Source organism: Carassius auratus, linkage group LG48F (assembly GCF_003368295.1).
Source record: "Carassius auratus strain Wakin linkage group LG48F, ASM336829v1, whole genome shotgun sequence".
NCBI lineage: Eukaryota > Metazoa > Chordata > Actinopteri > Cypriniformes > Cyprinidae > Carassius > Carassius auratus.
In genome coordinates this window covers 2,435,682-2,459,329 of record NC_039300.1, presented here as the reverse complement: position 1 = coordinate 2,459,329, position 23,648 = coordinate 2,435,682, and the positions used below count along the sequence as shown (strand labels likewise).

The 23,648-nt window shown below is 37.7% G+C and overlaps 2 protein-coding genes across 2 annotated transcripts; one reads left to right on the top strand and one right to left on the bottom strand.

Annotated features, from left to right (window-relative positions):
* Positions 1-5,808: 5,808 nt before the first annotated feature.
* LOC113068674 (translocating chain-associated membrane protein 1-like 1) lies at positions 5,809-17,652 on the bottom strand. Its single transcript, XM_026241486.1, has 11 exons — positions 17,373-17,652; positions 16,441-16,507; positions 15,808-15,932; positions 15,077-15,193; positions 14,944-15,002; positions 13,335-13,419; positions 13,145-13,215; positions 12,047-12,151; positions 11,750-11,893; positions 10,866-11,023; positions 5,809-7,048 (listed from the first exon to the last, which is right to left on the bottom strand). Exons 1-11 carry the CDS (start codon positions 17,490-17,492, stop codon positions 6,975-6,977), a joined length of 1,125 nt encoding a protein of 374 aa, XP_026097271.1. The 5' UTR covers positions 17,493-17,652; the 3' UTR covers positions 5,809-6,974.
* A 253-nt stretch (positions 17,653-17,905) lies between these two features.
* aar2 (AAR2 splicing factor) lies at positions 17,906-21,862 on the top strand. The gene is made up of 4 exons (XM_026241485.1): positions 17,906-18,033; positions 18,415-19,173; positions 19,410-19,639; positions 19,989-21,862. The coding sequence occupies exons 2-4, from the start codon at positions 18,417-18,419 to the stop codon at positions 20,154-20,156; spliced, it is 1,155 nt and encodes a 384-aa protein (XP_026097270.1). The 5' UTR covers positions 17,906-18,033; positions 18,415-18,416; the 3' UTR covers positions 20,157-21,862.
* The last annotated feature ends 1,786 nt before the right edge of the window (positions 21,863-23,648 follow it).

Sequence of the window (23,648 nt, the reverse complement as noted above, 5' to 3'; positions counted from 1 at the left end):
ACAACACAAAGCAAGTTTGACTTACTTCTCGCGAGAGATCCAGCGAGATATAAAACTAATTGTTGAATCTTGCTTGTTGACTTTTGTTGTTAATTTATACATTTGAAAATATACAGCGAAAGAGACTCGAACATGTAAGGTCTTTTATATATTATAGATTTTTTATATTTTAAATAGTGAAATCTATTGATACTATAACTTATTTATATTACATCATCTGTATACATTAATATATATTTAAAATAAATGATTTATAATCACTATTAAACTAAAATTGCTTGTGCATAAAGATAAATAATTATTATAATAATATGAATCACAAAAATTATATAAATCATAAAATGTAATTATCATTAAAGCCATCATATCCTTTTTCTTTCTTTCTTTCTTTTTTTTTTTTTTTGCATTAGTGACCTTTAATTTGGAGCCAGATAAACTGGAGTGACTTTGTGTCGGACATGTGACACTTCTCTCTCATCTGATTGGTTCAGCTTCAGTTTGAGATCTCTAACCAGAACATATCTGCCCCGGAGCAGGTTAGCCCTGGAGTGTAGGTTACTAAAGCAATGAATGCTGCTAAAAGCCAAGCCACTTACATGGTAACTAAACCCAGGAGTGGTGCAAACTAACCTGACGTATACCTGGCTAGCCAGCTGATCCAGCTCCATGATCTTGGAGGTGAAGATGCTGGATGTGGAGGTCCTGGGCTGCTGTGGTTACATGTGGTCTGCGGTTTGATGTACTGCCAAATTCTCTGAAACACCTTTGGAGATGGTTTATGGTAGAGAAATTAACATTCAGTGTGCAAGTGCATATGTGCTGTAGTACGGGAGATTGAATCCATCCATTCTCCAACAAACTGCTTGTGCTCTCTAGACTCTAGGGTCACAAAGTCTCAGGACGCAGGCAGGTGAAGACCCTGGATGGATGGATGGATGGCTAGTGCGATGGAATCAGACATCTGGAAATAGTGAAGTTTTAAATAGCAAAGGTTTAGCGATTTAGCGAACTGGCCCCCAACTGAGCCTGGTTTCTCCCAAGGTTTTTTTCTCCATTCTGTCAGCGATGAAGTTTTGGTTCCTTGCCGCTGTCGCCTCTGGCTTGCTTAGTTGGGGTCACTTCATCTACAGCGATATCATTGACTTGATTGCAAATAAATGCACAGACACTATTTAAACTGAACAGAGATGACATCACTGAATTCAATGATGAACTGCCTTTAACTATCATTTTGCATTATTGACACACTGTTTTCTGAATGAATGTTGTTCAGTGCTTTGACGCAATGTATTTTGTTTAAAGCGCTATATAAATAAAGGTGACTTGACTTGACTGGTGTGCATCTTGAGACAAAACAAAGGCAGTGATATATTTTAAGATCAGTCAATGCAAGTTTCTTTCAACTGATAAAGCTCAGTTGAACTGGTATGTGAAACCGGGGATAAACTCTTAATCGGAGATATCTTTTGAGGACTCAAAAAAAAAAACTCAGCTTTTTCCTAAAACCCTTTCTTCATAAATATACACCTTCTATCATATATTGTTTTGTTTATGTTCTACAGAGGTCATTAATAACTTCTCACACTATTGCAGTTATAAATCATTTATTAAAGAATCATCAATCATCATTTTAGTAATTTGCACTTCAAGATTCAGCGAAACATTACCACAGCTCAACTTCCACACGATTGTTTCTTACAGTGAGCACTTTAATCACTGCAGATTCAACAATCGCTGCACACTGCTCCACAAGGTCTTTAGACATCTGAATGCAGTCTCTCACACAACTCTGATCTCGAGGGGAATGAGACGCCAGCAGTGCAGTCACCACTACATTAGGCCTACAATGAGCTCAAAACGAACAAAATACATGCTCACAACAGGGTTGAGCAAAAGATCGAAGGACATATATATATATGTATATATATATATATATATATATGTATATATATATATATATATGTATATAAATATATATATATATATATATATATATATATATATATATATATATATATATATATATATACACACACACACACACACGGACACACACACACAGTTTAAAAGTTTGGGATCAGTAAGACTTTGAATGTTTTTTTGTATTTTTAAAAATCCCTTATGTTCATCAAGGCTGCATTTATTTGATCAAAAATACAGAAAAAGAAAAAATTTATATTGCAAAATGTTTTTACAATATAAAATAATGGTTTCTATTTTAATATCCTTTACGATATAATTGTAAGTCTTCAGTGTCACATGATCTTCAGAAATCATTCTAATATGATGATTTATTATTGGAATTATCAGTCTTGGAATCAGTGTTTTATTTTTTTAGGATTGTTTGATTTGTTGTGAATAAAAAGTCTAAAAGAACAGCATTTATTCCAAATATATATATTTATATATATAGAGTTTGCTATCACTTCTTATCAATTTAACACATCCTTCCTGAATAAAAGTAAAAAAAATAAATAAAGAATAAAAAATGTAACCAAACTTTTGAACTGTAGTGTATATTGTTAGAAAATATTGCTTATTCTAATTTAAATAAATGCTCTTCTTTTTATTCATCAAAGAATCCAGAAAAATATGATCACAGGTTACAAAGAAATATTAAGCAGCACAACAGTTTCCAACATTGATAATAATCATCATATTATTATGATTTCTGAAGATTATGGGACACTGAAGACTGGAGGAATGAAGCTGAAAATACAGCTGTGCATCACAGAAATACATTACAGTTTAATGTATATTAAAATAGAAAAACGTTATTTTACATCATAATATTTCACAATATTAAACTTTACCCTGTATTTTTGATCAAATACATGCAGCTGTGATGAGCAGAAGAAACTCCTTTTAAAAAACATTACAAAAATAATTCTGATCCCAAACTGTTGAACGGTAATGTATATAGATCGATATAAAACAATATATCTGAACATACAGGCAAGCATTAGAAAAGTAACAGTGCTTGTACGATGCAAGGCATGGTGAAATATAATACAGGTTCATCATATCTGATTCCAGAAGCCTTTGGTGCATCTTTTCTATTTGACATAAGTATTTTGTGATTTTTTCACCCATTTACATTTATATACACAAAATGAAACAATTAAGCCATATCAAAACACCACAGTTATCCATTACATGTCTCTTACATGACAGAACAATGTGTGAAGTTTTTCCCACTACTCAAAAACAAAACAACTAAATGAAGACTCATCAAACAGATCACAGACTTTATTAACTTGCTCATATCCCAAATTTAAACGAACAGTGACAAATCAGGGAAAGCGGCAGTAATGTTTCAATCTTTTCACAATATTTACAGTCACCAAATGTATATAATTTGCAGTCCAACTGAAATGGTAGAAAGCTTCTCCCACACAGTATAAAAATAATAAACCCATAAAGCAGTAAACTATTTAAATATGCTCTAAATTATGTTTATCTCTCAACAGTTCAAAGCTATAAAAATAGTTTAAAAATCTGACAATTATTCAGTAGTGAATTACTCTATATAATTATGTTTAGTTTGCCAAACATCAGTCAAAATGGCGAAAAAAAAATATCTTGACAAATTCTGAACGACGGGAGGAATAAATCATTCTACTTTAAAATGGGGGTTAATAAGAGGTTTGGAACAAAGACAAAACCAATATCAAAACTCTCGTTCACACTGTCAGATCAAATCAAATCAGATTCATTAACTAACTGTCCACACAGCATATATCGCAACTGTTCATATCCAAACTGTGTGCCAATAAGCACGCTTTAATTTTTACGGCATGTGCATTAGTTTCGCCTACACTAAAAACAACAGTAACAACAATACAGATGATGTCTTACGACAGGACAACATGTTGCTGACTGTCGCGGCTGCGCTGTATTATTATATTTCGCCTTGTGAGGCAGCAGCAGAAACGCTGGAAGCTGGAATGTGTGGCTTTATTCTGTTCTGCTGTCTCTGCTACTTACAAAACTCAAAGATTTGCGTATACTAGCAGCATTTGCGTTTTTCCACTTGATTTGCAATTCGCCAACAACACAAGCTTTCTGGCATGTTTTCTGCAAAATGTGTGACGTGTTTACGTTTTACATGGAGTGAAAAAGCTACACTGAATCAGATCTGACCAGTCGGACTTCAAGCAATGCGATTTGAATAGGATTACAAACCACACATGAATGCTCGAAACGGATTAGCAAAAATCGGATTATGCAGTTCGTGTCCGTTCAGACTATCTAAATATGACTGGATTTCAATCGGATTTGTGCTGACAATTGTGAACGAGGCTTCGGTGTAAACGTGGGAGATTTTATTATTCATGAAACCTAAATGACTCCTCCGTTCAGTCCTCCAGATCTCAAACACAACATCTGTTAGAGAAGAATCAGCACCAACTTGAATTTCAAGAATTAGCTTTGCATCGTAAACAAAGCTTTAGATTATTATTTTTTTTTTTATATGTGTACAGGTGTATATGGAGGCGTCTGTGTCATTTCAACACATTATTAATTAACCTTCACTAAAGGCAATTACAGATCAGGTTTAAAACCCTGAATTGAAAATGACCTCCGAGTGTTAGAAAGCCACTATGAAAGTCTCTGTGAAATATTTCACTAATGTACCGAACTAAAGCAAACTTTAGTGACTCGGATCAACCCAGTTCTGCAGACAGATTTAGGCACTTGACCTACAAACTGTACCGAGAACCAGATGATTTATAATATAACAGATATTACCAATAACTGGGAGAGCACAGCAAGTCCCTTTCACATAGTTTGGCAACTGATATATGTGTCTATGAATCTGTATAATCCGAACAGGGTACACAAAATAAATGAATTAAACTGGCAGTTTGTGTCTTGCTTTCACACTTGTTTAACAAAGGGTTTTATTTCTGCTATTAGGCATCAAATGCTTCTAATGAGACAATTCTTTCACAGATCGCAACATGCACACGTCATTTCAATGAGGAAAAGATAGGATATCAAACTCTCTCATCACACTAATAAACACATAACACATACGCAAAGAGAACTCAACAGTGCTCAAACTGAGAAAGAACGCAACTTTTACTGTTGTTAGCTTAAGGACACTTTAAGGATTATATGGTTTCATATAAACTACACAGCGCAGCGGCGACGTCCATGCTGACAGACACGCTCCAGCATGGTTATCAGAGTTATAGGTGATAGATAATGGAGCAGATCACTCGCATCTAAGGAAAAAGGCCACAAGGTGTTGAAAAAGTGATGCTCCAACACTTTTCACATGAGAACAGATTCAGGGCTTCATAAACATCTGTAAAACTCACGGCAAACACTCAATTTAACACTCTTTCTCTCTCCTGCACTTAAAACCTCTTCAGATTTTCCATTCATTTGAAACAAAAGGCTGGCTTTCATAGCGTTCAAGATACAATCCACACTAAAATCACAGTAAAATCTTGTAGAGTCAGACTGAAGGCATCAAGTGCTATTTGAGCAAGAAGGAGAGTGATGGGTTGCTGCGCCAGATGACCTGACCTCCACAGTCACCGGACCTGAACCCAATCCAGATGGTTTAGGGGTAAGCTGGACCGCAGAGTGAAGGCAAAAGGGCCAACAAGTGCTAATCATCTCTCGGGGAACTCCTTCAAGACTGTTGAAGACCATTTCAGGTGACTACCTCTTGAAGCTCATCAAGAGAAAGCCAAGAGTGTGCAAAGCAGGAATCAAAGCAAAAGGTGGCTACTTTGAAGAACCTACAATATGACATATTTTCAGTTGTTTCACACTTTTCTGTTATGTATATAATTCCACATGTGTTAATTCATAGTTTTGATGCCTTCAGTGTGAATCTACAATTGTCATAGTCATGAAAATAAAGAAAACTCTTTGAATGAGAAGGTGTGTCCAAACTTTTGGTCTGTACTGTATAAGGAACTGGACGCAAGCAGAATACACAGTTTCTAAAGCACGCAGTGCCATCTGCTGTTCAAAACTAAGCTCAATTCAAGAGAGAATCGTGATGCCTTCGGAAAATATCATAACCGACGCAAAATCATTTCTTGATTTGCGATGCATTGATTTATTGTCCCAGCCCTACTCTTTATTAGTCCTGGAGATAGCATGTGAACCCTTCTGGGCAGTTAAATGGAAAAAAAAAGCTTTTTCATTCCTTAAAGAAATAGATCATCAGAGCCTGCAGGGGGAGCCATCATTTACTCACCTCAACCACAGGCCATGAAAATACCACAGACACAACCAAAAACCAAAACAACGCCCTCAAACTAGTTGTCGGCATCATCCAAGCCTGCAGGGGGAGCCCTCACAAACATCTCAAACATAGACGCTACAAACAATTATAAAATTATCATCCTCAAATTACATTCACACACAGTTCTTCCTTCTCTCAGTATCAAAATGTAAAATCACACAGCTAAGGTCATTTGAAAGCTATGTTGTGTAGCAGTCCTTGGCCACCTCAGCCTCCTTATACTGGACGTGCTCACTGAGCTTCACAGTGGCGTTCAGGACTGAAGGGCTAAAGGTTAACAATTAACAAAGGACACTTGTCAAAAGCTTCTGTCCACACTGTGTTTGTGTTTCATAAGAAGCACAGAAATGATGTTAAATAGGGTATAATTGTGTTCAACTTCTGAGCTGGACTCAACAAACCCCACAACTCAACAAGTGAGAGGATCACGCAACATCTGCTCTTCGCGTCCATCACAAAACCTTCAGAAAACCTCTCAGTTTGGCTAAAAGTCACAAGCACATGGATATAATGATTGATTATAAATCTATAGTTCATTTTTAAGATGCAGACCGGAAAAACAGGAGACCAATAAAACCTGAACCGTGCCATACAACAAAGTCCGTCTCTGTGGTTCTTTCTGCAGTTATCAAATCTGTTTCTCTTCTCGAGTTCAGAGTGGACACAGAGCATCACATTTAGGGCAGCTGTTCTCTCTGTCTTCTTATGAGGCTTTAGATTTTCTTGCTCTTGGCGATGTCTTGTCATCTGGTTTCATGACTCCATTGACTGAACCCCCTGTCAATGAGAAATAAAAGCTTTAGCAAAGTCAACCATAATTTGTATCGACCATTTTATAGGGATAGTTTACCCCAAAATGAAAATTAGCTCAATTTACTCACCCTCAAGCCATCCTAGGTGTATTTGACTTTCTTTTTTTCAGACGAATCAAATTGGAATTATATTAAACTATGTCCTGGCTCTTCCCAGCTTTAATAATGGCATTGTCCAGATTGAAAAGCAAAATCAAGTGCGTCCATGCATCATAAAATGTGCTCCAGTCAGCTCTGGATGGGTGATTAAAGGCCGTCTGAAGTGGATTGATGCGTTTGTGTAAGTATATTTGCCATAATTACTCCTTTATAAACGTTACTCTCTAGGTTCTGCTAATTGCGTATACTAAGGATGAAACGTTAACCAGTTTCATGATAAATCATGATTAAAATCCCCACGATTAGTTAAGTTAGTACCGTTTCATATTTTAATTTTGATTAAATCGTTTATCATTTATTAATCAGTTATTTTGACTTGACCCTTTTCTATAATTATAATATGCTAGTCTCACAAGAACCAAGGAAGCAAAGTTTCCTCACTTTAACTAAAGGAACACCAGTCTTCTCTTGGCTCACATCGAAATCTTCCAAAAATGTATCTTTACAAATCTTTGTTTTGTACTTTAATTCATGACCAGTGTTTTTGTTTTGCTCTCTCCGCTGCACTTTCATGTTGATCACTTCTCACCTGACCTTACACTACGCCTACGTCCCACGTAATCCGCTGATGAACTCTCATGAATTCACACAGTTAGTAAAAGCTAGATTTTATTTTAGCTACTTTATTAAGTTTTAAATATGGCAATTTTTCTTACACCAATGCTTTGAAACACTACATAAGGCCTTTATACAACCCCCAGGAGCCGTGTGGAGCACTTTTTTTTTTATCATGGATGGATGGCGCTTTATTGGCATTCTATTGGACCATTAGAGTGGTTCTCAATTCCAGTCCTCGCGCCCCCCAACTCTGAATGTTTTGAAGTGAGCATAATGCATGAACTGTGTTCCCATTGACCTGGTCCCTACACAGTGTTCATTGCTCCCTACTCCCTGAGCATAAGAAATCTGTTGAAGTTTACTTCACTTCGGAACATTCATTCACGGATTTGTGCTGCGCAACGTCTTCATACGGACAAGTGTGACATCATTAACCGCTGTATATAAATACAATTTAAATTCACATCTCGCACTTCAATGCACTTTGAATAGAACATATAGGTTCGCTTCAAACTGGAATCATGGCAGAATATCCTGGGATGTCCACTTTTGAACGTAGAACAAACATCTGAAGCATAAGAGAAACATCCAAGATGTGCAGAGCAGGGGGGCGCGAGGACTGCAGTTGAGAACCGTTGGACTGTTGAATATCACCCATTCACTGCCATTATAAAGCTTAGAGGAGCCAGGACATTTTTTTAAAATTTAACTCTGATTGGATTCATCTGAAAGAAAAAAGTCAAAAACACCTAGGATGGCTTGAGTGTAAGTAAATCAATGGGTAATGTTCATTTTTGGGTGAACTTTCCCTTTTAGCATGTTAACAGTGACAGAGATTTCATCACCAATGTCTGGTGCTGATGCATTTCTGGCAGAAATTAGTCATCCAGGTGTCTACCATTATCCCGTGGTGTGATTAACGTAAGACAGATGATGAAATCATAATTCATAATTCAGATGCTTATTTTTAAGAAAAGTTTGGGAATATCTAAATCTCTCCTACATTTAATCGCTCATTATAATTTATGAGGCTTTTAAAGGTGCATTCGTTAGTAGTTTTAAAGATAGTTCACAATTAGTTCATTTCCAGAATAAAAATTTCCTTTATGTCTTACATTCTTCAGTCACATTACGTAAATTACGTTTTTGGGGAAAACGTTCCAGGATTTTACTCCATATAATGGACTTCAATGGGGGCCAACGGGCTGAAAGTTAAAACTGCAGTTTCAGTGCAGCTTCAAATGGCTCTCCATTATCCAAGCCGAGGAATAAGGGTCTTTTCTAATAAAAACAATCAGTCAATTTCTTTAAAAAAGAAAAACATTTATATATAAATATTTTTTTTTACCACAGATGCTGGTGTTGCTGGACGTCACGCATGACGCAGATATGTTGGAAAGGTTACACATGACGTAGGCAGAAGTACCAACCCAGTGTTTACAAAACAAACGTGCAAAGAAAGTCAAACACCCTTTAAAACAAAAAAGGTTAACAACGGAGAAAATGAGTTTTCACCCTACCCTACATTTCTGAACCGGAGCACAGACAAAGAACTAACCGCACGCGACCTTTCCAACGTCATTACGTATTATGTGAAGATGAACTAGTGCAAGACCATTTGTTTTAGAAAATGAGTGATGGCTTCACTTATTCCTCGGCTGGGTTCGTGTAGAGCTCTCTTAAGATGCATCAAAACTGCAATTTGGACCTTCAGCCCAAAAGAAAAAAAATTATTTGTAACTGAAGAAAGACAGACGTAAACAATTTTGATGACATGAGGGTGAGTAAATTATCAAGAGATTTTTAATCTGGAAGTGAACTAATCCTTTGACCTCCCTGTTCTTCTTGTAAGGCCCTGTAATGCACTGATATTTCTGTCCAATAAACAAAACAGACAGAAGAGTAGATTAATGTCAGTTGACTTGAACTTGAAAAATGGTGTGTGCTGATGTCTTTCCACAGTTGAAACCAGATCCCTTCTGATGTTCACTCATATTTATTGTGTGCTATAACCAGTAGAGGAAGATTCACATGCCGCTTGAACTGAGTGTGCTGTCAGCCAGTATTTATTGTTTGATTGAATAAAAAAAAAAAAAAAAGACAAAATTTGAAAGATGTGACTTGGTTTCGTGCTACTAAAGCAACCTGCTGTGTCTTGTCTGCCGCTGTGTTGTCAGTGTCCTCTCTGCTTTATATTTTCCACTGCGTGAGAACATGATGTGTGGCGTGAGAGCACCATGGCTTGTCCGACATAGCAACAGTAACTAAAGGGGGCGGGTCTTTGTGAAGGGTCAATTGTAAATGGGACTTGGTTCAGTCCCTTTCTGCTTCCTGATCCATACAGGTTCTGATTCTCTTGTTGGTGAAGCACGATAGTAATGGTTTCCCATTCTCTAACTGTATAAGGATTGTCTTTAATGTTTAAATCTGCATATCAAGTCGTTGTACCATAGTGAAATTAATTAAAACACTTCTAGAATATTATTATGAGTAGTTCTTCATCTCATGTGTGTGTACACCATTCAAACTCTTCACAAATATTATTTATTTTTTAATGTGAAAAAATGTGTTAAATCAGCACCAAACTACTGAATGAACCTTTAACACCGCAAGCATGGGATTTACTTAAAGAGCCTGTAAAGAACATTCTTCACAGACAAACATATGAAATTAACAATTAGTTCCATTCATTTACCAGAACTGTGTGCTTCATATCCTACAGTTGTTAATATTGTAGAAATTCAGTCTCACTTCACTTCTGCATCAACTGTGGTTTTCTTTCATAAAAATCTTAACATCTTAATTTTTGCTAGTTCCATGCATGCAGAAACTGAACATCATGGTCCAGAGTGCTGAAGTTTCATCATTGAGCGAGTCTGAGCCAAGTGCTGTTGTTTTGAATGAGTTTGCAAACTAACAGGAAATGTTCCAGGAACATGTCACTAATGAAGATGGTATTTTTAGTGCAACACTTGTGAATAGTCAATCTGAAGTGTACGGTCTAATTATGAACAAAAGAAAGATAAACAGGGATCTTATTATAATGACTTTCAGTAAAATCTCACCTCGTGAGTCCTTCTTGCTGGCTCTGCTTTTTGGGCTGACAGCTTTCTTCTTGCTGGCCTGGATTTGAGATTGTTCTCTCCATTTTTTCAGCTGGAAATTGATGAATTTCCACATCATCCAGGCCTGGGTCAGGCAGATGGCGGACAGACATGTCATCCTAAAAAGTCATCATTCACAAATATAGCCTCAGAATATCTCAAATTTGATTCCTACCCTCACTGTTAGATCCTATATTGGATGGGAGAGCTGTCTCAGTCACATCAAGCTAAACCTGGGATCCCTCAGGGTTCGGTGTTTGGCCCGCTCTTATTCTTGATATACACAACCAAACAGGGACTAATCATTCAGCCTCATGGATGGGTATTGTATGGTTTTAACAGCATTCCCACTCTGATCAATACTGCTATCTGATCCGGTACTGTAAAGCCCAAAGTATACTTCACTTTCTACGTGTATGCTAGGTTATGCCTAGAGTGCACATGACGTGAATTTCACCATCAGAAAAGTACACACATGTGCACCTCCCAATATTTTTAACTGTGCATTCAATGAACATGCAGTTCTCATGTGCACTTTAAATAGTTTTTGCTTAGTTTGTCCACAAGGTGTCAACACTGAATCAGGCCGTTGTTTCAGGTTGGAAAAGAAACGGAGGAGAAGGTACAAGAACTAATGAAGGTGGGAAACATTAGAGGAAACTTTGCTGACCACTAAGGTCATGCAGATTCCCACTACATACCATCAGCCTGAACTTTACTGGCCAGCTTTGGACTACTGTCCTCTCCTGTCATTACAGTCTCTTTTGGATAAATCGCTCGTATTGTATCTGTCTGCTAAACAAATAAAAGTATATTTCACAGAGCATGCATTCCAGCTGACTTACCTGACAGTCAGCACATTAAAGTTTCCTTCTGCTAAAGAGAATCCCTGATTATCAGTGCGGGACAGGCCGAAACCAAACGTCAGGACAGAAACGGTGAGCGTCAGGAGCCGTGTGATGACAAACAGCAGAGCCCAGAGCGTGAACCTATGAGACAAATACAGGCCGGGCCTCTTACAGCAGTCTGAACAATCATCTCAGAAGCAGGCGAACGTTATATAAAATTAAATGACTATATGAGAAGAACTATGTGGAAATAAGCAGAATGATGTGAGAGCTGGAGACAGGACGTGAACAAACCCTTTCTGCTTGTTTTCATCACTGAAGTAGAAGAGTCGTGAGGCGTGGAAGAGCAGCTCCACCAGATAATGTGGCACCAGAAGAACCAGCCCCAGACGGTGGAGACTGAGAGAGACACACAGGAGTCAGATTCACTCCTCAATAATTCAAACATACATGTCCACAAACTGGTTCCTTATCAATTAACCACTACCGCTGCACTCATCCAGCATGAGCTGTGCTGTAAAAACACAATCATATTTTCATATTCTGTGCTGTGGTTAGTTCACAGTAATGATAGAAATTAAATTCCCTTCAAATGATTTCCAAAAGATTTTCACCATGATAATGGTATTTTTTTATATCCCTATTAGATGTAAACATCATCTCGTCAAATTATTGCCTTTAAAACTTTAATAATAATGAGCTGAAGTGCAATGCTGATTAACACATCTGTTTAAAAGGTGACTTGAACACATTTACACTATTTAATGAGTTTTTTATTTTTTAAAGATGAAATTACTAAAAGTTTTATTTTATAATTAAGTTATATTGAAATATGAATATGAAATTAAAGCCGCCAATAGGTGGTGGCAAGTCCCTTTGTTAATGTGTCTTGACACTAAGTTATTCATTCAAACTATTTGTTCAAATGGCTAATTAATTGGGTCATCGAATCATCACGAAACTGGTTTGTTCAAAACACAGATTCATTCATGTGCTCACAGATACAAAATAAAGCAAAACGTATCTAAAAATGCATTTCAACATGTTAACTTAGTTTTATCAAGTCAATTCACAATCGTGCTGATATCCAGGAAAACATCAGTCTTGTTTGTGTGATATTGCTATATTCCTGATCTTGGGGATGTCTAAATAAACATGTCCTTGGTCTGGGTCCAATTTTGGCTTTCCTGCATTTTAAATGTGATAATTCCCAGAAAATGAGTAAGAACTGCACAGCTACTTATGACTAGAAAATGTCTACGCATTTGAAATAATTACTGAAAAAGAAAAAAAAAAAAGAGAAAAACACCATTTCATTTGATAAGGACCTTTCTTGAACTAGCAGCTTTGGGTCTATCTCTAGTCTCATCGTACAAGTAAATTCACACTCACTTGAGGACATAGGCACCAGTGATGTGAAAAATATAAAGGCAAATGTAGTACAGTTGGCGTGGAATATCCTCCTAAACACAGAAATAAACACAATTTCAATGTGATGATCTGAAACAAGAGCCATGTTGTATTAGAATCCATTTCAGTCAACTCTCAACTATCAGGACATATTGTACAAACTAAGCCTTACCTTTCGTACTTTCTGAAAATACAGTTCAGGAAGAGCATGGAGCCAGTAGGCAATCTGACAGATATAGAAAAACTTCACCTGGAAACTAAAAGACAGAAAGAGGTTTGTAGATGATCACGTCAAGCCTCTTAACATGTCAAATACTAATACAGACAGCTTACAATTACAGCACTTTGATTTGGGATTTGCAGAGTTGCTCAGTGTTTTGTTTTTTTTGATAGTTTAATTACAGGCATTTAAGATCCTACAGTAATCAAGACTGGACAATGACTTGTGCAATAAATTTAATGTTTACTTCATTACAACAGCACTAAGAATCGGTCAGACGAGTCTCTTGGGGAACCGTGCATGACAAGATTCATTAAAAGATTCAGGTCAATCCTGTCATACCACAATACATCTGCAGATCTACTAAAAAAGCTGGAGAGAAATGCGTTTCTAAGTAGTCAAGGGAATAAAATAATGCTGAACAAGTTAAAAGAAGGGATCTTCACTGTAACAATGGTGTGGTGTTGACTTATTAGACAGTCCCTCTAGAAAAACGCGGATTTTTTTTGTGATTGTTGCAGGCAAAAATACTTGATTATGCGGCATGTTTTCTTAAAAAATGCGATGAAATATGCAGGATATTTTTGCAATTTTATGCGATGAAATTGCGTGAACTTGCAAAAACTGCGGTTTGATGAAAAATAGAAAAAAAGGTCCCCAACACCCTTTTCTCACTAGGCTACTACCTTAATGTAAAGAGTAATTTCTTATTACTTCCTATGATAAGCGAGGATACTAAATCACAGAATATTTAAGATGCAATCTCTTTTACATACTACTAATATAATTACAACTGTAAGTTCTTGGGTACTGTTCTGTAACAAAAAAGTGCAATCATACAACTGTAAACTTCTGAATGAAACTACAACAGTGTTAGTAGCCTAGTGAGAAGAGGGTGTTGGGGGAATCACCTTTTTTTCTCTATTTCATCAAACTGCAGTTTTCGCAAGTTCTCACAATATAATTTGGCTCCACTGTCATGTAACAAATCGGGAAACTGATTCGCGCGTTCTTTTGCACTTATTTTTGTTGGCAAATAAGAATGATTTGCGTGCTTCCAAGTTTCACTCTGGTTTCACCACGGGTTTGCAGATGATGTTCACGTCACGTAATTACGTCACTTCATAAGGTTCCCATGGCAATAGGGGGAAATGGCGCTTTACTTGTGTGAAGTAAACACAACATTTTTCAACTTTCTGCTAATATATATGTGTTTTTTTGCAACGAAAATACAGGGATCATGAAATTATGCTAGCCCCGCATATTTTGCTTTCTGAAATCGGCAATTTATGCGGCAAAAGAGCGGCATATTTGAAAAAATGCGACCCCCGCATAAACATGCGGCCCTTGGCTGATTATGCATTAAATCACGAGATCGCATAATCGCGTTTTTCTGGAGCTGACTTATTAGAGATGAAGCACTAATGCAATGAAAATGCTCAAACAAGCAAGGGTTAGTGATCTGAACCGGCACATAAGCACAACTACTGAATTCAGGCACACAACTGATGATTAGACACAAAGACTTTTTTATAACGGGTTGGAAGAACTTCACACTCACGCCATGTGGATATGAGGATAACCTTCCCAAAGAAAAGTCGGATTTGTCACAAACTCCTCCTGTTGATAAAAACACAGTCATTGAATGTGTGTACAGCTGAACAGCTGTGAGACCTCCTGTACAGATCTCTTACGTTGGTGAGGATGCTGCAGCCCCAAACGAAGGAGAACGAGTAGAAGGTGGCCAGCTGTCCCGACTCGTTGAACTTGCTGTGTTTGGTTTTGGACAGATGAAGCCGACGATTGATTTTCTATGGAGACAGAATCAGGGCAATGTGAAGAAACCATTCATGTATCTTCACCGATTAAACTGTCTTGACACAGGCTTCAAGTACTAGATGACGAAAATAAAATAAACAATTTAGCACAAAATGCATAGGATTTGAAAAAACATTCATCAAGGCATCAATACTGGCTTTCTATTTTAATTAACTTAATATTATTCATCATTCCTCCAGTCTTCAGAGTCACATGATCCTTCAGAAATCATTGTCATATGATAATTAATATTAATATCTTTTTCATTATACTTTTTTTTAGGATTGTTTGAGGAATCAAAAGTTTAAAGAACAGCATTTATTTCAAAAAGAAATCTTCTGTAACAATATACACTACCATTTAAAAAAAAATTGAAACCAAGGATGTATTTTAATCGATGATATTGACAGGCAATCATTAATTTATTTTACCAGTATGTGTGTGCCCTGGGAATTGAACCCACAACCTTTTGCGCTGGTAACACAAATGCTCTACCACTGAGCCACAGGAACAAGAAAAGATTTAAGAACGTCCCGAAGGATGTACAAATGAGTTAACATGCTCAGTGCTCAATCTTTATATCAAAAGCTAAGAATACATGACTTACATCGAGTATGTACTCTTGAATCAGGGCGTGAAGGATTATGGCAATGAGCAGGTAAAAGAAGACTGTTGCCATGTCCTTGGGGCCGTATCTGTAGTAGTTGACAGGCTCAGGCTTGTCCTCTGCATCTGAATAAACCCAGGAAGCCAAAATTATTTCAGCTCCACATTATGCACTCATTAGGGGTCCGAGCAGAGCGGCTCATTTAGAAACGCTTCCCGCTAATTGCCTCAGCTGGAGAATCTGCGAGACCTGTGATGTCCCAACATTTCATCTCATTTCCACAACTGATGAAGCCAGCTGGGATAAGTGGTGAAGTGTCACGAGTGCCAGAAAAACACATTCAGTTGAGCTGAATAACAAGACGTATCTGTAGATATTCCTCACTTTATTCATTACCGTACTTTTCTTCACAAATACAATCCACGTCAATTATTAGTTGTAACCCAAAATGCATACAAAGCTTCCAGTTTTGGTCTGAAAACGTTGTCATGTAAAGGCCCCTGAGTCTATCATTTAAAATTGGCAATTGCGTTCATATTTATGTCGGCTCGGACCCCAATGACTGCATCTTACGGTTTTATTTTATAGTTTATAGTTATGTGTCAGCATCTTTGAAAGATCTAGAGATCGTACCCGTATCCAGGGTTTGTGTGACATTATACTGGACTGTGATGAACATGATTGCAAATTTTGCTGTCACCTGCAATAAAAACATCATTAAATTAATACATACAAGCAGACACAAACATATTGCAAAGGTGTTGCACAAGTTTACCAGCCCCAGATCAAATACTTTCAGTCGTTCTGGTTCAAAGTGCAGCGATATCAGAAGAGAATCAGACTGATGCAAACACCTTCAGATCAGTGTATGATACAGCTTTTCCACATCATGTTTACATGCAGAGGTAGACAACACCATTAACACGACACCGTTCTGTCCGTATGAGAGTCAGATCATGCTTTCATTATTTCATTTAGCACGTTTAGTGCTGTTTAACAAATATATTAAAATAACACCTGTCTTGTTGCAGGTAATTCAATGAAGGGATTTTATTAAGAGTGCATTATGATTTGTCTTCTAATGTTTTCTTATGCTACACGGACACCATGGTTTCAGGACAGAAGTGGGTGTCTATGTGGCATAATGCAACAGAATGCACTGATGCATGATTATTATGTTATTATCATGTTATTATATGAGTGTAAGAGTCAAACATTACCTATAATGTGACCAACATGTTATTATTTCTGTATAAAGGTAAAACATAACCTAAAATGTGATTAACATGTTACTCTATGAGAATCATTTCCAATAACCTCAAATTTGATCCATGTGATTTGACATAAAAATGTTTAATGATAAATAAATAATTATAAACCTGATGACCTGGTTGATTTTAATAGAAAATAGCAATCTTAATACACACACACATCATCAAGCACAATTATGTTATCATAGGAGTTTAACAGTAGCACCCTCAAACATGATGGTCATGTATCACATCATATAGTAGTGAGCAGTGATCTCAGGCGTGATGATGGGGTATGACATGTGAAATCATCACCTCGAACATGAGTCCCAGCAGGATGACCATGGCCACACACGACACCATATCCGCGTGATTCTGGAGCACGAACTCGTGGCTCAGCACGGGAGGACTCTTGCTCTTCTTTCGGAAGCCCATCGCTCTTCTGTCGCAGGAACAAACTCTCCTGATCGGTGCAGAGTCTCGCAGCTAACGCAGATCTCGGGGAAATTCACCCTAGTCAGTCATGAAAGCCCTGTGTTGCTCTCACACCCGCGTACGACGAGGACCGGAAGCTGTGAAGCGCCCCGCGGAGAGCGCAGCTGCCGCAGTAAAATAATAAAACGAATACAATTTTCTTTAGAAAACAGCAGTTGAATACAATTCTAATACGTTTTTCCTTTTATTTTTGGAAAATTAAAATGTTCTGTAGGATTTTGAGAGAGAGAGAGAGAGAGAGAGAGAGAGAGAGAGAGACTCGTTTAATGGGCTACTCACATAACATGATTATTAAAAATAAATAACATTAATAAAGTGTCTCTGAATACCTTAATTAAAAACATTTTCATTATTAACAACCGCGCATGTACCTTGGGCCTTTTATTTTGCTTTAGGTTCGACTTAACCGGAAGTTTCTTTCTTGTTTCACACATGGCCTTTACGTAAAAAAGATTGGACTTGTGATTGAGCGGACGTTTAGGTATGATCAGTTCAACGTTTTGCATCTATTTTATGACATATATATATATATATATATATATATATATATATATATATATATATATATATATATATATATATATATATATATATATATATATATATACCCGTTTCGCTGTTGGTGATTGTTTGTTTATATTATTCTCTGAAAACAGACTTTCTAGCTTAATCATACAGTGCCTTACTTTAATATCTTATTAATATAACGCAAGTCTTTTATACTGTATTCAATTTATTTATTTATTTATTTCTAACCCACAACTTTCTAGAGCTGATAAAATGCTCTTATGACATAGACAGATGCTAATTGCTATTCCAGTCTCATTTACAATAGTAATATAATGACACCTGTTTTAAACAGATATGGCGGGAACAGATATGGACCCTGAGGTGGCTCGGGGCTTGTTTGAGGAAGGAGCCACGCTTGTTTTACTGGGTGTTCCCGAGGGAACAGAGTTGGGACTTGACTACAAAACCTGGACTTTGGGTCCTCGGTTCCGTGGGGTGAAGATGATTCCTCCGGGACTTCACTTCCTCCACTACTGCGCCACTAACTCCAATGAAGCGTGTGCTGATATCGGCCCCAAAACAGGCCTGTTTCTGTCCCTGAAACCCCGGGAGGTGCTTGTAGCCCACTGGAACAAGAGAGAAGAGGATTTGGAGTTCTCCCAGGACCCAGAGGAGGCCGAGCGCATACGGGCCAACCTCCGAGAACTGGACGGCTTCCTGGGCCCCTATCCCTACGACACGCTCCGCAAGTGGGTCTCCCTGACCGACAGACTGAGCCAGGAGGTAGCCATCGCCCTGCAGCCCCTCAGCGGGAGGGTGTGCGCCTTCAGCGACGTCATCCCAGAGCTGAGGCTGACCCACACTAAAGACCGCGAGGAGCAGAACCTGCCCCGCAACGATCAGGAGTGTCAGAGCATGAAGGAGGGGCTGGACAGGCTGCCACGGATGAAACTGAGGGAAGGCACAGAGCTGCGCTTTTCCAACATTCCCAAACATGCGTATCCTCCGGGAGCGACGCCTGCTCAGATCACCCAGTATAGTATGGATTGGAGTTACGCTCTAAGCTGCGTGCTGGAGAGCTATTATAAAGATCAGCCGCTCAATATACTGGGTGAGCACTGGTGAAACCAAACATCCTGTCAAACCTGAAAGGATGCTCATTTTGTTATAAAAAGCCCATAAATGTAATTGTATTCACATCTAGTTATGTCGCTTGTGGCTTTGTGATATTATACATTGTCACTGGTTTCGATCGAGACAAGGGGAACGTTTAGAAATCTAGTAAATCTAGTTTGTGTACTGAAATATTGACTGATAATACGTCACTGTTTGTCTCCATGTTCGCAGGAGAGCTGCAGTTTGCCTTCGTTTGTTTCCTGGTGGGGAATGTGTACGAGGCCTTCGAGCACTGGAAAAGCCTGCTGGCTCTGCTGTGCCGCTCCGAGGAGGCCATGAAGGAGAGGAAGGAGCTGTATCTGGGCCTCATCGCTGTCCTCTACCATCAGCTGGGAGAAATCCCTCCGGACTTCTTCGTGGACATCGTGTCCCAGAACAACTTCCTCACCTCCACACTTCAGGTGCAGTTCACTCACAGTTTTCTCCTCTCTCATCCCTGGCCTTTTTAAACAGTAACATCATGAAGGTCACGACCATAATAGTGAATAATGAAAGATTTGAGAGAGATAAGCCTTGGTGTCCAGGTGGAGTAAAGCTACTCTTTCTCAATGCCTGCTGTTTGATGTGGGAATATGTCACAGCATGGATTCAGAATGGGTTGAAATGCTGGATTAATGCCGGACGTGTTTGCTGTCGTGATCAGAGATTGTTATTTGTCAGTCAACATGTATACTGTTATGCATTTACCAAATTGTCGGTGTTTGTCAGTCTGATGTTTTTAACATCTTTTCTTTCTGCGGTGCATTTCAGGACTTCTTCCAGTTTGCCAGCAGTCCCGGAGTCGACAGCACGTTACGGAAAAGAGCAGAAAAGTTTAAAGTCCATCTGACCAAAAAGTTTCGTTGGGACTTTGATGCAGATCTTGATGAATGTGCTCCAGTGGTGGTGGAGCTTCCCGAGGGGGTCACGGTGGACTGATGCTGCTTCACCAGGTCCACGTCACTGTGTTTGAATATGCAGCTTTATATTGTTTTCACAGACTCATTCCTCAGATACTCCAGCATCTGGATATTATCCTGTCACTTCCTGAAGAAATATTGACCTTTCCATTGTATTAATTAAAGCTAATTATTTCAGTTGGTCACTCTTTGGGTTTTTGTGACTCTGAAAACCATGTGTGAGCACTAGAGGGCAGGCCAGTACAGGTGTAAGTCCTGCTCTTCACAGCTTCGGCTTGTCTGCATGTGTGTCTGACTTTGCAATATCATCAGCACAACACACAGAGCTCAACCTGCCACTCTTTTCAAAGCTACACTGTTTATTAGAGGCGTTTCCCAAGACAAACATCACTATTAATAATGCTCACAGAAGTATTAAGTTTCAACATGAACTGGAATCCTACATTTGAAGCTTCAGTTTTTTTATGATAGTTGGGAATGGCTGATTTCATGATTTTTATTGTTTGGCACAACTTAACATTTTCTTAGCATCAGTTATTATGTTTTTAATTCGTTGCACTGATTTCAATCAGGTTTTCTGTTTGTTTAACTGAGTCAAGTGATATTTTTTCGTCTTCAGTAGCAGGAGGCTGTCCATCACACTGAGCTTTTTACTCCATTCAGGGTTTTTATCAATGGAGCTGCCAAAGCAAACACAGACCCCTCTTTTACCATCACAATCCCACCAAATGCAAACAGTCCAATTAAAAAACTGGACTATATATCCAATTGTCAGTAGATTTATTTTGAAGTACTGAAACTTGAACATCATAACTCTTAATAATCTCATAGTTTTGCTCATGTCTCCTGTTTTCCAGATTCTTCTTCAAAATGTATAATGCTTTAGAGAAAAATACTAAACAGTGCTCAGATTTGCCAACATGCAATCAAATCGGAGGATTTGATACAAATGTAAATATTCATCATGTCATCCACATTTATTTTATAACTATACCATCAGCAGAGTGAAACATAGCCACTATGTTAAGACTGTCTTAAGAGCTAGTTTAAGCCGCTAGCAGCTAGCCAAGAGGTTCTGATTCAGATTGGGCCAATCAAACGTTTTCTAGCTGACTTCAGAGTTATGACCAGTCTTGAAGAAAACAAACTAGTCTAAGCAGTTTATGCAGCCGGCCCTAGTCGTCAGTGTTAAATTTGATCTCATTTATCTGTTTATGAGACAAAGTTAATACATAAATCAACTATTCAATGAATCTGTAAACTAGTTAAAGGTTCACAGATCGTTAGTCAGCTCATGTACTGAATCACTCGAGCGTTAACTATACACGATGCAAACAAACTACAAAACTTAGGAAAAAGTGCTATACCAACTTAGCTTGTAGTGTAATTAGCTGTATGAAACAGTTTTTAGATGTAGTTGATGACATTTATACTAGCCACATCACGTCCACAGGAAGATTCAATTACTTTTTGTTTCTGCACAAATTTGTTTCAGCATTAATCCAGCCCTTTCCTGAAGGCCACACATCACATTTTGGTTGTCTCCCATAACTATAGTATTATAATATACTATAGCTGAATAAGGACTCTGTCTTCACTGTTTATACAGCTACTGACATTATGACAGTGTGGTGTGATTGAAATAATAATTACAACATTTGGAATCCATGTTTTGCATTAAAATGGAAATTAATACCAATAAATGAATGGCCAGCCAAATAAATGTCGATCCTGCCCACTTGTGAGAGCGGAGTTGTTTTGAAATGGCTCTTTCTGAGTTACAGTCAAAAACCCTCAAACCCACAAACCCTCATTTTGTGAGGGTCAGATGAGAGAACAGGCTAAAGGGCTGACATGTGTCAGTCAGCATTAACTAGTCTTTGGTCTGCTTTGTCTCTCAGACACTTTCAGAAAGAAACTGTCACTCCTGCATGCGGAGCTCAGCTCGTAATCTAAATGCACGCCTCTGTCCCTCTCTTTCCCATAATCCCTGTGGTTATAATAGATGGGTGGAGTTAAATGGATGCTTCTTTCTATAGCTTTCCCTTTCGTCCCAGGGAGCCAAAGAGCCAGCTGCATGCCTTTCCTGCTATAAACCTACAAAAACAGGTTGATGAATGTCTAGATTATTCATTAGGCTGTGTGTTATTTTCCCCAAATTACTCAAAACACACACTACATCTGGACGTGCAGCTTTGATATGTTTTGAGTGTTGTATGAGTCTTTAGCAGTGCTGTTGTGCAGAATCCTTCTGTTAGTGGACCTCTGGAGGGTTTGACTGATGTATTCAATACTGTTTGCTTTTCATATGGTTGCTTTCTAAAAAATCCACTTTTAATGAAGTACAGAGAACGTGCAGATGGGAGTTCAAATGACATTATTAGATGTGACGTGTCTGACAAAGTGGAGAGATGAACTGAGTTTTGTTTGAGTAGCAAGTAAAGATGATCTGCTTGTGCGTGCTTCTCAAACAAGGCTACATCTTTGTCAACAGTTACAATCTGTGTTTATTACAGAAATTTGGATCACAAAGTCTGCAGACATTTCCACACATTTTTGGAAATTCACTCATTCATTCTGCTCAAAGAGTTACTCCACCCCAAAATGAAAATGTTGTCATTAATCACTTACCCCCATAGCGTTCCAAACACGTAAAAGATTCATTCCTCTTTGGAACATAATTGAAGATGTTTTGGATGAAAACCACAAGGCTTATGACTGTCCCATAGACTGCCAAGTAACTTACACTGCCAAGGACTAGAAAAGTATGAAAAGCATTGTCAGAATAGTCCATCTGCTATCAGTGGTTCAACCGTAACGTTTGGAGCGGAAATAATACTTTTGTACGCGAATATAACAAAAATAATGATTTTATTCAACAATTTGTCTCATCTGTCTCTCCACATTTTCTCTCTCCATTTTGGAGAATATGAGCTGAACGCAAGCAGCTTACGCTCTTCTGTGTCAGCCGCACCACAAGGATACATTTTCTACGCGTATTTATGCTTAGATTTGAATGAAAACAGCACATCCGTGCAGCGCGGCTGACACAGAAAAGAATCCAAAGCACAAAGTTAGTGTATTCCCTCAGTTACCAGCATGAATCTTCTCTTTGACGAAGCGGATATCTTCCTCTTTTGGAAGTTTCACTTTCACAACTTTAATTTATATATATATATATATATATATATATATATATATATATATATATATATATATATATATATATATATATATATATATATATATATATATATATATAGGCAAGGCAAGTTTATTTATATAGCACATTTCATACACAATGGTAATTCAAAGTGCTTTACATAAAAGAAAGTAAAATAATCATGAAGAAAAATAATAACAAAAATAAAACAAGCAATTTTAAAACTTTTAAAATGATAAAAAAATTACTTAAAATTAATTTAAAAACAGTTAGAAAATGATTTTACATTTTCTAACTGTTTTTAAATTAATTTTAATTCATTGTCTTGTTTTGTGTGAACCCTTGGTA

Excerpts from the sequence above, each read along its gene's own strand:
- LOC113068674 (XM_026241486.1), bottom strand. The coding sequence starts at position 17,492 with ATGGGCTTCCGAAAGAAGAGCAAGAGTCCTCCCGTGCTGAGCCACGAG. Across the intron at positions 15,003-15,076 it reads GCTGCAGCATCCTCACCAAC|GAGGAGTTTGTGACAAATCC; the intron begins GTAAGAGATCTG and ends TTTTATCAACAG. Across the intron at positions 11,894-12,046 it reads GATGAAAACAAGCAGAAAGG|GTTCACGCTCTGGGCTCTGC; the intron begins GTTTGTTCACGT and ends TTTGTCTCATAG.
- aar2 (XM_026241485.1), top strand. The coding sequence starts at position 18,417 with ATGGCGGGAACAGATATGGACCCTGAGGTGGCTCGGGGCTTGTTTGAG. Across the intron at positions 19,174-19,409 it reads TCAGCCGCTCAATATACTGG|GAGAGCTGCAGTTTGCCTTC; the intron begins GTGAGCACTGGT and ends CCATGTTCGCAG. Across the intron at positions 19,640-19,988 it reads TCCTCACCTCCACACTTCAG|GACTTCTTCCAGTTTGCCAG; the intron begins GTGCAGTTCACT and ends GGTGCATTTCAG.